Source organism: Cajanus cajan, chromosome 8, assembly GCF_000230855.2.
Source record: "Cajanus cajan strain Asha chromosome 8, NIPB_CcT2T_4, whole genome shotgun sequence".
Classification (NCBI taxonomy): domain Eukaryota; kingdom Viridiplantae; phylum Streptophyta; class Magnoliopsida; order Fabales; family Fabaceae; genus Cajanus; species Cajanus cajan.
In genome coordinates this window covers 22,792,167-22,805,749 of record NC_138524.1, presented here as the reverse complement: position 1 = coordinate 22,805,749, position 13,583 = coordinate 22,792,167, and the positions used below count along the sequence as shown (strand labels likewise).

Below are 13,583 nucleotides of genomic sequence, written 5' to 3'. Positions count from 1 at the left end.
TATGACCCTTTAAAAATTATCAGAGTATTTAGGATCTTTATTTCACTTAAACTTTTCTAAGAATGAATTTTTCAAATGAAGCTCTCTCAAAGACTTGTTATGAAAGTATGAATGCAATATGCTTTCTTGATTACAAAATTGTGAGGTTCAAATATAATGTTCTAATTCAGATTTAAACCAACAATTTTCACATACACATGTTAATCAAGAATTATCTTCTTTAATGTTCAATCAAGCAATTACTCAAAGTAAAAGATAAGGTAGAAGAAGATTTCACAAGTCTTTTATACTGGTTCAGCCACTCCACATGTGACCTACATCCAGTCCTTAATCAACACCTGATTAAGATTTGTTCCACTATCTTAAGCAAGAAGGTTTACAAGCACACACATGCATATACTTCAACACAAAAGATAACCACTTTCTTGACCCCAAGAAAGCACCCCTTGTAGAACCCACTACAAGAACCCTTACCACTTGAGAAACCCTTCTCAAGATTTTTACAAAGATTCACAAAGAATAAAGGAACGAATTCACCTGGAATTCTTGAAAAAATATTTATCTTCCCCTTTCAAGAATATGATGATGATTATCTTCTCACAAGCTTTTCACAAACGTTTTCACTCTTGGATTTCACAAAGAAAACTCTCCAAGATGTCACAAAGACTCCACAAAACGTTTTTCACCAATTGATTATCAGTTCTAACTCTTGTCTGAAGTTTCTCAAAGTTCAAACTATTTATAAAAGTTTCAGACACAGATAATCGATTATTTTAAAGAATAATCGATTATTTTGTTCTTCAGGTTTTATGGAAACCAACCAAGAACAATATAATCGATTATTTTGCTGGATAATCGATTATTCCAGAGAGTTACTCCTAGGATAATCGATTATTTTGGCAAATAATCGATTATTACAGCAAGGCATTCTACTCAGCCTATTTGCTGAAATAATCGATTATATTTAACAATAATCGATTATTTTGAGTTAGTACTTAAAACTTCATTTTAAGTCTCAAAATAACTTTTCAATGTTTTAACTCATCATCATATACTCTCTACTTAGTTTAGATATAGATTTGATCATGCACAAAGCATACACAACATAAAAACTCAATCAAAACAATTTATAAACTCTATACTTTATTACATAACATTCTTTTGACTCTTCTTTGACTTTGTCTTTGTGCTTCCAAGTTGTTGTTGTACACTTGTGTAAGTTGTTGTTGTACACTTGTGTAAGTTGTTGTTGTACACTTGTGTTGTGATCATCAAAACTCACTAAGCTCAACAACTCTTTCTTTTGTCAAAGGGGTACCAGGTACTTCGATTTCTCCGTTCTCTCACCTTTCTCCAATCTTCTCCTTCTTCGAGTCTTTCTTGTTTTCTCTATGGCTGGAGAGAGTGGTGCTGGATCCTCCGTGCCTGCTAAGGGAAAAGGTAAGGCGCGGGGCAAGGCGGTGGCTACCGGAACGACCGCCGCCAAGAAGAAAAAGGTGGTGAACCCGCCTAAGGACCTCGTTCCAGGCATCCCTGGCTACGATTGGGTCAGGCGCGAAGTGGGGGAGGCCCATAGTGTGTTTAGGTCTTTCCTCGAGGTCAATGCGATTTGGAAATCGCATAGAATTTGTGACTCTTCCATCTCCCGGATGATCTGACTTGAACCCTGTCAGGCCGGTGAGGGTGTGTATATGGGGGAGTCTACAGACCCTCCCCATTTCTATGTTTACCAGTGTTTTTTTAGGAATTTGGGCGTTTGTCTTCCTTTCACTCAATTTGAGTGTGATTTTTTGAATTTTATCAACTCGACTCCTTGCCAGTTGCACCCAAATAGTTGGAGTTTTTTGCGGGCTTTTCAAGTCCTGTGTTCGGTTCTGGGGATAGAGGTGTCTCTTCCCATTTTTCTTCATTTTTACTAGCTGAAAATAGGGGTTCCTCCTTATGGTCTGCTGTCTCTGAGTGGGAGTAAGGATGGGGGTTTATTCACTCTTTACTCCCAGTCATACAAAAATTTTAAACAAGAGTTTTTCCGGGTTGCCCTTGTGGATGTCGACCCATTGGAGGATGGGGCGTTCTACTTTGGCGGTTGCCGAAGTTCCCCTTCTATTGGTGCCCCAAACCGGCTAGGTTTCACGGGGTGGGCCAATTGAAATTGACAGCTTCGGAGGTGGCCGCCATTGAGAATCTTGCAGCGCTTCCTCGTCCGCTGGATTGCAAGCTCGTCTTGTCGCTTGCGAACTCGGCGTACAAGGAGAGGGGCTTAGAGAGTGAGTACTCCGTTTTCCTTAGGTTGTTAGGGTTTGTGAAACCTTGTTTTGCTGATGTGTTTTATTTTCTGTGTTTGCAGGCATAATGGGCAGGAACAAGTGGCGTGAGCTGAAGCACCGCTACAATGTTGCTGAGATCGAGGTCCCCGAGCCTCGGGAGGAGGAGGTCGCCCCTCTGAAAACAAACAGAAAAAGAAAGAGGGTCGAGAAGGAGGTCGGGGGGACCTCTGCCCCTCTAGATGCCGAGGAGGTGACCTCCAAGGCTGCTGATGCCGAGGCGGTGGACCTCACTGGGAGTCCGCCGCCTGGAGGGGCTCCCTAAATGGCCGCCGCGCAGACTTCTGAGCAAGTTGCTCCCTCTGCCGAGGTGAGTGTCTTGTTTTCTTTAACTTTTCTTCTATGTTAGTTTTGCTTGGTTTATTGAGGTGCTATTTCTCTTCGCAGGCAGGGATAACTGCCGAGGTGGGGGCCCAGGTTGCTGAGCAAGTCGCCCAGGCCGTCGTGGTGAGTACTTCGCTTTTCGTTTTTCCTTCTATCTTGTATGTTGTTCTTATGTCTTTTGACATGGGGCCATTTTTTGCAGGCAGGGGACACTGCCGAGACTCAGGTGCCCCCAAGGCCGGAGGCGCCCAACGTGGACCCTCCCATTGTCGAGCAGGGGGCGTCTGTTTCTGCCTCTGTTGAGGCTCGCGGCAAGGGGCCAAACTTTGAGGTCCCCACAACTACGCCTACAGCTTCGGCACCACCGTCTGGTTCATCGCAGGGGGCTTCCCGGAGCCAATATTTAGCTCACCGCTTCGTGAAGGGCCGCTCGCAAGTGCGATTGGACCATGTGAGTGCTTCAGTTGACATGGACTCGCTGTGGAGCGCGGGTGTGACCGCCGAGAAGTTCTTCCCCCAAGGTTCACTGAGCTCGGCCGACCAGGGGCTGATAGATGAGGTCGGGCCCGTGGAAGGCTTTGACGTCGTCCAGGTCTTGCTGTAGAGGACTATGACGATTGTGGACCACTAGAAGCATAAGTGGTCCAAGCAGCAGGAGGACCTGGTTGGGTTGAGGGGCCGAGTTCAACCTTTGAGGGAGGAGAACAAGGTCCTGAAGGAGGAGAACAAGGTTTTGAGCGCCGCCCTCGGCAAAGCAAAAATGCAAGGTGCCGAGCTTCGAGCTGCGAGGGGAGACCTTGCGAGGGTCGAAGTCGCTGGAGATCACCCTACGCTCCAACGAGAGTTATGCCTCCCAGGTGAACGAGCTGCAGGGGCTCGCCGCCTCGTCCCGAGGTCGGGTGCGCTTCTTGGAAGACGAGGTGACATCTTCCCGTGGTCGGGTTCGCTCCTTGGAGGATGAAGTGACATCCCTGAAGAGCGAGCTGGTGGCGGCGGCTGAGAAGTGCCTCTGCGACGAGGTCGTCCTTGGCGGCAAAGAGGAGGAGGTTTCCGCTTTGAGAGTGGAGCTGGCGAAACTGGAGGCGGAGAGGGCGGTGCTGGAGAAGAAGCTGGAGGAAACCGAGCGGTCTATCGTGGTTGAGCATAAGTGGGGTTTCCTCAAGGCATCTCGCCAGGCAAGGCTTCTTGCCCCTGGGTTCGACTTCTCTGCCATGCATGTGGAGAAAGTAGTTCGCTTTGGGAAGCTGGTAAAGGAGGACGACCTCGAGGATAACTCTAGTGAGAATGCCTCCGCCTAGGCCGTTTTTGTAATAGTTTAGTTTAATTTTCTCTTCTCTGCTTTGTTTTCCTTTTTGAATTCAAGTGTTGAACTCTGTAAACATGGTTGTGTATATATATTTTTTGGCTGTTCACCTCTGCGCTTTTGGGGTTTGTTTGGATTTCTAGTTTCCGTGTTCGCGCTTCAGGCTTGATTTTCTGTTTGTGTTTTGAGAGACACGTTCAGTATCTGTTGTTTATTTTTGTGTTCAAACTTAGCTTTAGAGCAAGGTGATTTGTTCTAAGTTCGAATTCGGTTTTGGGCGAAGGCGAGATGTTTCGCCGCGAGGTTCAAATTTGACCTTCGAAGGGTTTCGACAAGGTTAGAACTCGACCTTACGCCAAGGTTCGAACTCAACCTCTAGTGAGTTATGCCAAGGTTCAAACTCGACCTTGGGTAGATTAAATCACGGTTCGAACTCGACCGTAAATACGAGTGAGATACGTTGGTCTGAGGTTCGAATTCGACCTCGTTGTGGTGCGAAATGAGTTGTGTCAAGGTTCGAACTCGACCTACACCAAGAGCAAGATAAGTCGGATTGAGGTTCGGATTTGACCTCGTCGTGAAATAAGATCAGTGGTGTCAAGATTCGAATTCGACCTTGGTCTAATCATAGGTTTAAAGTTGGGAAAATATGAATGAAAAGAATGAGTTATTTTATTGATTGTGTAAATGTGCCTCGTTAAAAACCCTCTCAGCCAAAACCCATTTTTCTATTTTTTGGGATAAAAGACTGAGGCAGAAAAAGAGTGCACAGCTCATTCGTACAAGATTTTAACTGAAATAAAACTTGAGATGCGTGGCATTCCAAGTTCGTGGTATGGATCTTCCGCTAAGCTCCTCCAATTGGTATGCTCCATTTTCCAAGTCTTCTACAACTCGGAATGGGCCACCCCAGGTGGGTGCAAGCTTTCTGTCTGAGGAGTCTTTCCGAGCTTCGCCTAGCAAACGCCACACCAAGTCGCCAACTCGGAAAGATCGTGGCCGCACTCGCGTGTTGTATCTTCTGGAAGCTCGGAGCTTGCAGGCATCTTCGTGGATTTGGGCTTTGTCCCTGAGCTCGTCAACCAAGTCGAGGTTGGCTGCTAACTTTTGAGCGTTCTGTTCGCAATGTAAGACTTGGCGCCGGTGAGATGTCTCTCCGATTTCTACTGGGATCATTGTGTCCGCCCCGTAAGTCAGCCTGTAAGGCGTTTCTTGCGTTGTTGATTGGGGAGTGCAATGGTATGCCCAGAGGATGCTGGGAAGCTCGTCGGCCCATTGCCCTCTAGCGTTTCCAAGGCGCTTTTTGAGTTCTCAGAGTATCACCTTGTTAGCTGCTTCGGCTTGGCCATTTGTTTGCGGGTGTTCCACTAAGGTCGGAAGATTCTTGACCCCGAGTTCCCTGAGAAAGTCTTTGAAGTCCAGCGCGATGAACTGTCGGCCGTTATCAGTGACAAAGGAATGGGGTATCCCGAATCTGCATACGATACTCTTCCAAGTGAATTTCTGTATCTTCTCGGTGGTGATCTTAGCCAGTGGGCATGCCTCGATCCACTTGGTGAAGTAGTCGATTGCCACCAGGAGGAACTTAAGCTGACCTTTCACCGGGGGGAGTGGTCCTAGGATGTCTATTCCCCATTGGGTGAAAGGCCACGACGACATCATTTGGTGGAGGGTTTCGGGTGGCTGTCGATGTGCGTTGACGAATTCTTGGCATTCTTTGCATTTCTGTACGTAGTCCTAGCAGTCTAATTTCAAAGTGGGCCAGTAGTATCCTGCTCAGAGTACTCTGGTCGCCATTGAGCGTGCCCCGGAATGCATGCCACATATGCCTCGGTGGATTTTCCCGATGACATAAGCTGCCTGAGATGCAGTTAAGCACTTGAGAAGTGGGGTGGAAATGCCACGCTTGAACAGCTCGTTGCCAACGATTACGAATTTGGCCGACCTCAATCTCATCTTCCGAGCTTTGACCTTGTCTTCGGGCAAAATTCCTTCCTTTAATTATTTCTAGATGCATGTCATCCACTCCTGGTCCTCGCTGTCGCTAGTATTGACGACCTTGTCGTCTAGACTGGGTGAGTGCAAGGTCTCCTGGATGATGGTCTGATGTTGTCCAGGGCGTTTGGTGCTGGCGAGCTTTGACAGAAGGTTGGCTCTGGTGTTTTGTTCCCGCAATACATGCTGTATAGTGAACTCGTCGAAGGACGAGATCTGTTGTGATGTCATGTGGAAATACCGCTGTAGGAGGACGTCCTTGGCTTGGTATGTTCCACTGAGCTGCTCGACCATAAGTTTCGAGTCGCTATTGCACCTTACTCTCCGAGCTCCGAGGTCATGAGCCAACCTTAGCCCTGCAAGAAGCGCCTCGTACTCTGCTTGGTTGTTGGTCACCTTGAAGCTGAATTTGAGTGATTGCTCCAAAGTGACTTGGTTTGGTCCCTCCAAGATGATACCTGCACCGCCACCTTTGGAGTTGGAGGACCTGTCGACGTGTAAAACCCATACCTGTGGTTCTTCAACTGAGGTAGGAGTGAGTTTAGCTACAAAGTCGGCCAAGCATTGGGCTTTCAGGGCTTCTCAACTTTTCTACTGGATGCCGAACTCGGATAATTCTACCGACCAGGCTATCATCCGCCCAACGAGCTCCGGCTTTCTCAAGATCTACTTGATAGGATAGTCGGTCTTGACGACTACTTGGTGACTTTGGAAGTACGGTCGGAGGTGCCTAGCTGCCGTGACGAGTGCCAGTGCGAGCTTTTCAATGGTTTGGTACCTCTTTTCCGTGTCCTGGAGGACTCGGCTGATGAAGTATACCAGCGTCTGCGTCTTTTGGTGTTCCTGCACTATGACCGCGTTGATTGCGCTTTCTGCTACTGCTAGGTAGAGGAGGAGGTCGATTTTGTGATCTGGCCTCTGCAGAACTGGTGGAGTGGTGAGGAAAGTTTTGAAGCTTTTGAAAGCCTCCTCGCACTGGTCCGTCCATTCAAAATTCTTTGGCTTTCGCAACAGGGTGAAGATGGGCCCTGCCTTGTCTGCGAGTCTGGGGGTGAAACGGGACAGTGAGACTAACCTTCCGGCTAGGTGCTGGACTTCTTTCACTGTTTGAGGACTTTGCATCTGGATAATGGCTTTGCACTTCTCAGGGTTGGCTTCGATTCCTCTGCTAGTGATCATAAAACCGAGGAACTTACCTCCCTGGACACCGAAGATGCACTTCTCCAGGTTGAGACGCATGTTATGTCTCCTGATTTGGCTAAACACCTCAGCGAGGTCGGTAGCATGGTCCGCGGCCGAGGTGGTTTTGACCACCATGTCATCAACGTAGACCACCATATTCCAGCCAATCTACTGGTGGAAAACCTTGTCCATTAGTCGCTGGTAAGTGGCCCCCGCGTTCTTGAGACCGAAAGGCATCACCCGATAGCAGTAATTGGCGTGATCAATGATGAATGACGTTTGCACCTCGTCTGGTGGGTACATCATGATTTGGTTGAACCCGGAGTAAGTGTCGAGGAAACTGAGGAGGGCGTGCCCGGATGCTCCATCGACTAGCCTATCGATGCTCGGCAGGGGGTATGAGTCCTTGGGGCATGCCTTGTTCAAGTCAGTATAGTCGACGCACATTCGCCATTTCCCTAAGCTCTTTTTTACCAGCACCACGTTCGCCAGCCATGTGGTGTACCTGACTTCATGGATGAAGCCAGCGTTCAGCAACTTTTGTGTCTCGGTGATGATGGCCTCCCGCCTTTCACCACCGACCTTCCTCTTTCTCTGGGCCACTGGCCTTGCCTCCTTGTGTATCGCTAACCTGTGATAGATGAAGTCAGCATTTATACCTGGCATGTTGGCACTGGACCAGGCGAAGAGGTCGGCGTTCTTGAGGATCTCAGCTTTGATCTGCTGTCGCAACTCCAAGCTCAACTGCCTGCTGATTTTTGTGCACTGCCCAGGGAGTTTCCCGATCTCGAGGTCGTCGAGCTCGTCAATGGGGCTTGGCCGCTCGTCATGGGAGTCGGACCTCGGATCGAGATCAGCGATTTCCACGTGGGTGATGTGAGCCACGGTGGGAGGATCCTTCTTGCATTGCTCGCCGGACGAGGAGATCTTCAGACTCTTGGTGTAGCACTGCCGAGCTGTTTTCTGGTTTGCCTTGACGAAAATAATCTTCCCACCATTCCCTGGGAATTTCATGGTGAGGTGCGGAGTGGACACCACTGCTCCGAGTTGGTTCAAGGTCGGCCTCCCAATGATTATATTGTAGGAAATGTTGGTTTCCACGAGGAGGTATCGGACCATAATCCACCTTCTGTCTGGAGAGGTCCCGAAAGTTGTTAGCAGGTCCACATATCCCCGAGTGTGAACTCGCTCTCCTGCAAAACCGACTAGGGGCTCTATGTGAGGTTGGATGAGAGAGTGAGGGATGTCTAACCTGAGGAACATCGGCCAATACAGGACGTCGGCCGAGCTCCCTTAGTCAATCAGTGTCTTGTGGACCTCCGAATTGGTGACTTCCACGGCAATGACCATGGGGTCATCCTGGTTGGGGCTGACGCCAGCGTAGTCGTCGTCGGCGAAGGTGATCGGCGGTGAGCTCTGGTGCTAAGCCGAGGTAGTCGAGTGGACGCTGTTGATGTTGCGCAGGTGCCTCTTCTAGGCCGAGCTGCTGGCACCTCCCCCTGCGAAGCCACCTGCAATTATGTTGATTACTCCCCGTAGGGGAGCTAACCCTGTTTCCTGGCTTACCTCGGCTTGCACCGCTCCACCGACGTTTTGCTGAGAGCCAGAGGGTTGGTCCGTGCGAGTTCCCGAACCACGACCTCTGCCTCGTCCTCGTCCGCCATAGCCTCCTCGGTGACCCTGCTGTCTTTGGACATATTGGCCGAGGTGGCCTGCCTGGATGAGTTCCTCAATGCGGTCTCGGAGCGTGTGACACTCTTTGGTGGTGTGACCGTGGTTCCTCTGGTACTGCCAGTGTTTGGACTTTTCCGCACTGTTGGGTGTATGACATGGTGGTGGCAGGGTGAGCAGGTTGCTGTTACTGGCCTCCTCCAGGATGTGAACCCTGGGTGTGTTCAGGGGAGTGTAGAAGTCGTATCTCCCCCCTTACTTGTCCTAGTAGTTTTCTTGAACTGACTGTCATTGGTGACCCTCATCTTGTCCTTGTGGCCACTGTCAACTTTTGCTTGTGATTTTTTGCGAACTTGGTCACAGAAGGCGGAGTGTTCCTCCATTTGGATATATCCAGCAGCACGGGCGCGGAGCTCGTCCATATCGCAAGGGGCTTCACGACATAGACTGTCGACGAATGGTCCGGGCTTGAGTGCCATGAGCATGGCGTGCAGGGCGACCTCGGAATTCAGATTCCTGATCTTTACCGAGGTGGCGGCAAATCATTCCATGAACGTCCGAAGTGGCTCGTCGTCATTCTGTCTGAGGCTGGCCAGGGCGGCTGACGTGATATGATGAGGTCGGCTCGTTGCTTATTGCACCGTGAATCACCTGACCAGAGTGCTGAAACTGTCGATTGACTCAGCGGGGAGCTGGGTGTACCAGTTGAGTGCAGCCCCCTTGAGTGAGGTCAGAAAAACCCTGCACAGTATAGCGTCCTCGTTAGTATAGAGGTTTACCTGTGTAGTGTATAGATTGATGTGTTCATCCGGATCTGTTGTGTCGTCATAACGGTCGAGGTGGAGAGGCTTCCACCCAAAAGGGAGAGGTGTCTCCATGATGCCGTCCACAAAAGGATGACGGGGGAAGGTCGTCTGATTCCCCGTGCCGCGGGCGGGGGCGTTGATGACGTCGTGCGTCGACCTGTTGGTCAGTGCGTGAGACCGATGTGTGGTAGGCTTAGGAGTCGGCGCCCTAGCCATCGTTGGTGGTTGAGAAACCTAGTGCCCTTCGTCCTCATTCAGGTTACTCTGTAGCGGGGGTTAATCCGAGGGACACCGAGGGAGTCGAGCGCGAATACGCTCGTTCTCGGCGCGTAGTGTCGCTAGGTCAGCTTCATTAGTGGTGCGCATTGCTATTAGGTCAGTTTCGTGCTTGGCACACATACTTTGTAGGTCGGCGGCGTGTTGCTGCCGCATCTGCTTGACCTGCTCGATCAGTCTTCTTAATGCTGCTTCGCTATCCATGATAGTTGTGCGATCTGCATCGTCTGTTACGCGTCTACTATGGCTTCGGGTGAATACCATAAGCGTGGCCGATAAGAGCTGTCTTGATCGGCCCCACGGTGGGCGCCAAATGTTCTTACCGGGGATCTGAGGTAGAGTTGATCCACTAGGTAAGGTCGGTGAACCTCCTTCACTGGTACGTTGGTGCTCCAAGATGGGGGTGGTACCCGTAAAAGAGACTCCGATGCTAAAGTTAGGGTTTGTATGAGTATGAGTCTCGTATAAATAATGCACGTACCTTGGTGTGAATTACGGTTGCGTTGGGCCTTGGGCCCGAGATCAGTTGTCATCTGATAAGATAGCGGATCTCGTCCAGGCCGAGGTCTTCCCAGCGCATGTCCAAGGTCGTCTTGCGTTGTGATGCCGAGCTAGGAGCTCGGCTTCGCAGTACGGATAGTACAAAATTATTAATCTGTGAAATTTTATTATAACTTAAAAATTAAGTAATATTACGTTAGTTTTGAATTCTAATAAAAAACATATCAAAATGAATACAAGGATTAGTTTTCTATAAAAATAGTAATATATATATATATATATATATATATAGAATTATCAAAAATAATAGTGATAAGATTGTAAGAACATCATGTTAATTTAGTTCTTCTAAAAAAATATTTTATAGTTTTAATTATGTTATATAAATATTAAATTATTTTATTTTATTATATTCACACCATATTTTGAAATATGAAATCACTTTAAAAAAAGTTATTTGAATTTCAATAAATAAGATTTTGAAAAAAAAAATATTGTCTAAATTTTATATTAGTGATCTTGAATTTTTTTTCTCTAATTTGGAAATTTTAAAAATTACTAACAAAATAAATTAGTGTTCTATTAGAAGTATTAAATATATTTAAAGATTAATTTATTAAATGTATGCAATATATGTTTATAGAGTACACTACAAAATAGTAATTGAATTAGTTATCATTAGATGTTGAAACTTCTTAATTATAAATATTTAATTAAAAATCTTATTAATTAAAAATAAAAAATATTTAATTAAATAAGAGAAAAACATAAATAAAAATTTTTCCTGAGACCTAAAATTTGTTAGACTTGATCCTCTGTAACAGCCCGATTTTCACAGATTGTTTGAGGGCTCAAAGGTCCAATAAGGGTAATTTAGTAGCTCAGAACGGGCCATTCCCAAATCGGAACGGGCCGTTCCAAACGACTTAAACGAGAGTGATTTTGTATCCCAGAACGGGCCGTTTCCAAACTGGAACGGGCCGTTCCAAAATACAAAAATTGTCTACAAATTTTAGATGGGAACGGGGCGTTCCCACATTGAGAACGGGCCGTTCCAGAGTTGAGAAAGGGCCGTTCCAAAATATGACTATTGTGAGTATTAAATACACCCCAGAACAGGTCGTTATGGTTTGAGAACGGGCTGTTCTGGATGAGATTTTTAGTTGTGAGTTAAGGGTCCAGAACGGGCCATTCTGGATTTGGAACGGGCCGTTCCGGTGAAGCCTGATGCTTATAAATAGAGCGCTCTGCCACTCCCAAAAAGCACACCTCTCATTTTCTGATTTCTTTTCTTCTGCTCTCTCTTCTTTCCCTCTACTTTCTGCTTCAGACTGAGGGGAACCCAGCAAGGGAGACCAACCAGATCTTGCGTAGGTTCAGCTACTACTTATCAAGGTACGGGGGAAAAGGGAATTATTTGTATGCAAAGTTACATGAGGGAATTGGGTAGAAGAGGAAGCTCGTAGGATTATGAGTAATTTTATAATTACTTCTGTTTGGAGAATTATTGGTCTTATGTAATTTTGTATATATTTAGGATTATGAATATATATTTAGTTTGTAAGAATGATGATTTGGGAGAGAGAACGAAATTATAGAAAAGTGCCTATAAGTTAGGTTTTGGAAAAATTAGATTATTTCTGTTTGAGAAATTGATGATCCCATTAGATTCGGTATATGTTGAGGATGAGAAATATATATTTAATTTATAAGAATGATGATCTGGGAGAGAGAACGAAATTGTAAAAAAGTACATGTGAGTTAGGTTTTGGAATAATTGGGGATTTTACTGTTTATGTTAAGATTATATTAAATTGCTAATTCTATTGATTATTATATTAATTTATGAATGTTATTGTTATATTATTTGATAAAATTGATGATCTAGGTGAGGATTCATGGTGAATTACTTGAGGGGTATGTGAACCACCATTTTGTGTGGATTGTGTATGTATTGTGGAATTAAGATGTGGATGTGGATGTGGATGTGAATGTGGATGTGTATGAGAATGTGATTGTGGATGTGTATGAGAATGTGATTGTGGTTCCTCACACTTGTGACCAGGGGTGGCACGACCTTAGGCAAGAAATGCTACAAGCGTGACCTTCGCATAGTATGGGATGGGTGATTCCTCATGCTATGTCGGGGGTGGCACGACCTCGAGCAAGAGATGTTGCAGGCGTGACCTTGGCACAGTGTAGGATGTGTGATTTCTCATGCTTATGTCGGGGGTGGCACGACCTTGGGCAAGAGATGCTACAGGTGTGACCTTGGCATAGGGTGGGATGTGTGAGGCAATTAATGCTTATGTCGGGGGTGGCACGATCTCGAGCAAGAGATGTTGCAGGCGTGACCTTGGCATAGTGTAGGATGTGTGATTTCTCATGCTTATGTCGGGGGTGGCACGACCTTGGGCAAGAGATGCTACAGGTGTGACCTTGGCATAGGGTGGGATGTGTGAGGCAATTAATGCTTATGTCGGGGGTGGCACGACCTCGAGCAAGAGATGCTACAGGCGTGACCTTGGCATAGGGTTAATTGCAAGATTTGTGATGGATTGGTGTGATTGTGAATTATGATGTGAAGATGTTGCGTGATTGATAGAATTAGGATAGATAGAAATGCTTGGAAATACCTTAATAAGTAATGAGTTATGATGAGACGATATTGTGGATTTTTCCTGTGTGCTTTTCATATAGATGTTTTCTTTTCTCACTGTATAATTTGTGGATGTTTTAGGTGAGGAAGATCTGGCTATGAGTGGCATCTAGAATGCCAACAGTTGAGTTATGGGTATGCTCTGATATTGTGACATCGGGGCAGGGGACTTCTAGGACATGAAATTTATTTGTAAATGGAGCTGTACTTATTATTTTGAAAACATTTTATAACCTCTTATGTTTTATTTTCCAAGTTTCATTTTAAAAATATTTTGGATATCGAAGAATGTTTCTAAACGTTTTTATGTGAACCCTTTTACCAATTTTGAAAGTTTATTTTCTTAACTTTATTACATCATTACAATATATGTGTTGGGGTAGTAAGGGTGTCATATTTAGTGGTATCAGAGCCTGGTTGATCCAATCGACCCTGAGTTATGAGTCTACTATGCTTGTTTGGTAGATGAATGATGAAATGAAAGACTATGTTTGTTGTTTATTTAATTGTTTATACTCTAACAATGTTTTGCTTTATGATGA

At 46.2% G+C, this 13,583-nt stretch overlaps 1 protein-coding gene across 1 annotated transcript; it reads right to left on the bottom strand.

Annotated features, from left to right (window-relative positions):
- Window positions 1-4,740: 4,740 nt before the first annotated feature.
- Window positions 4,741-5,127, bottom strand: LOC145950328 (uncharacterized). The gene has a single exon (XM_083061416.1). The coding sequence runs from the start codon at window positions 5,125-5,127 to the stop codon at window positions 4,741-4,743; it is 387 nt and encodes a 128-aa protein (XP_082917542.1).
- Between the last annotated feature and the right edge of the window lie 8,456 nt (window positions 5,128-13,583).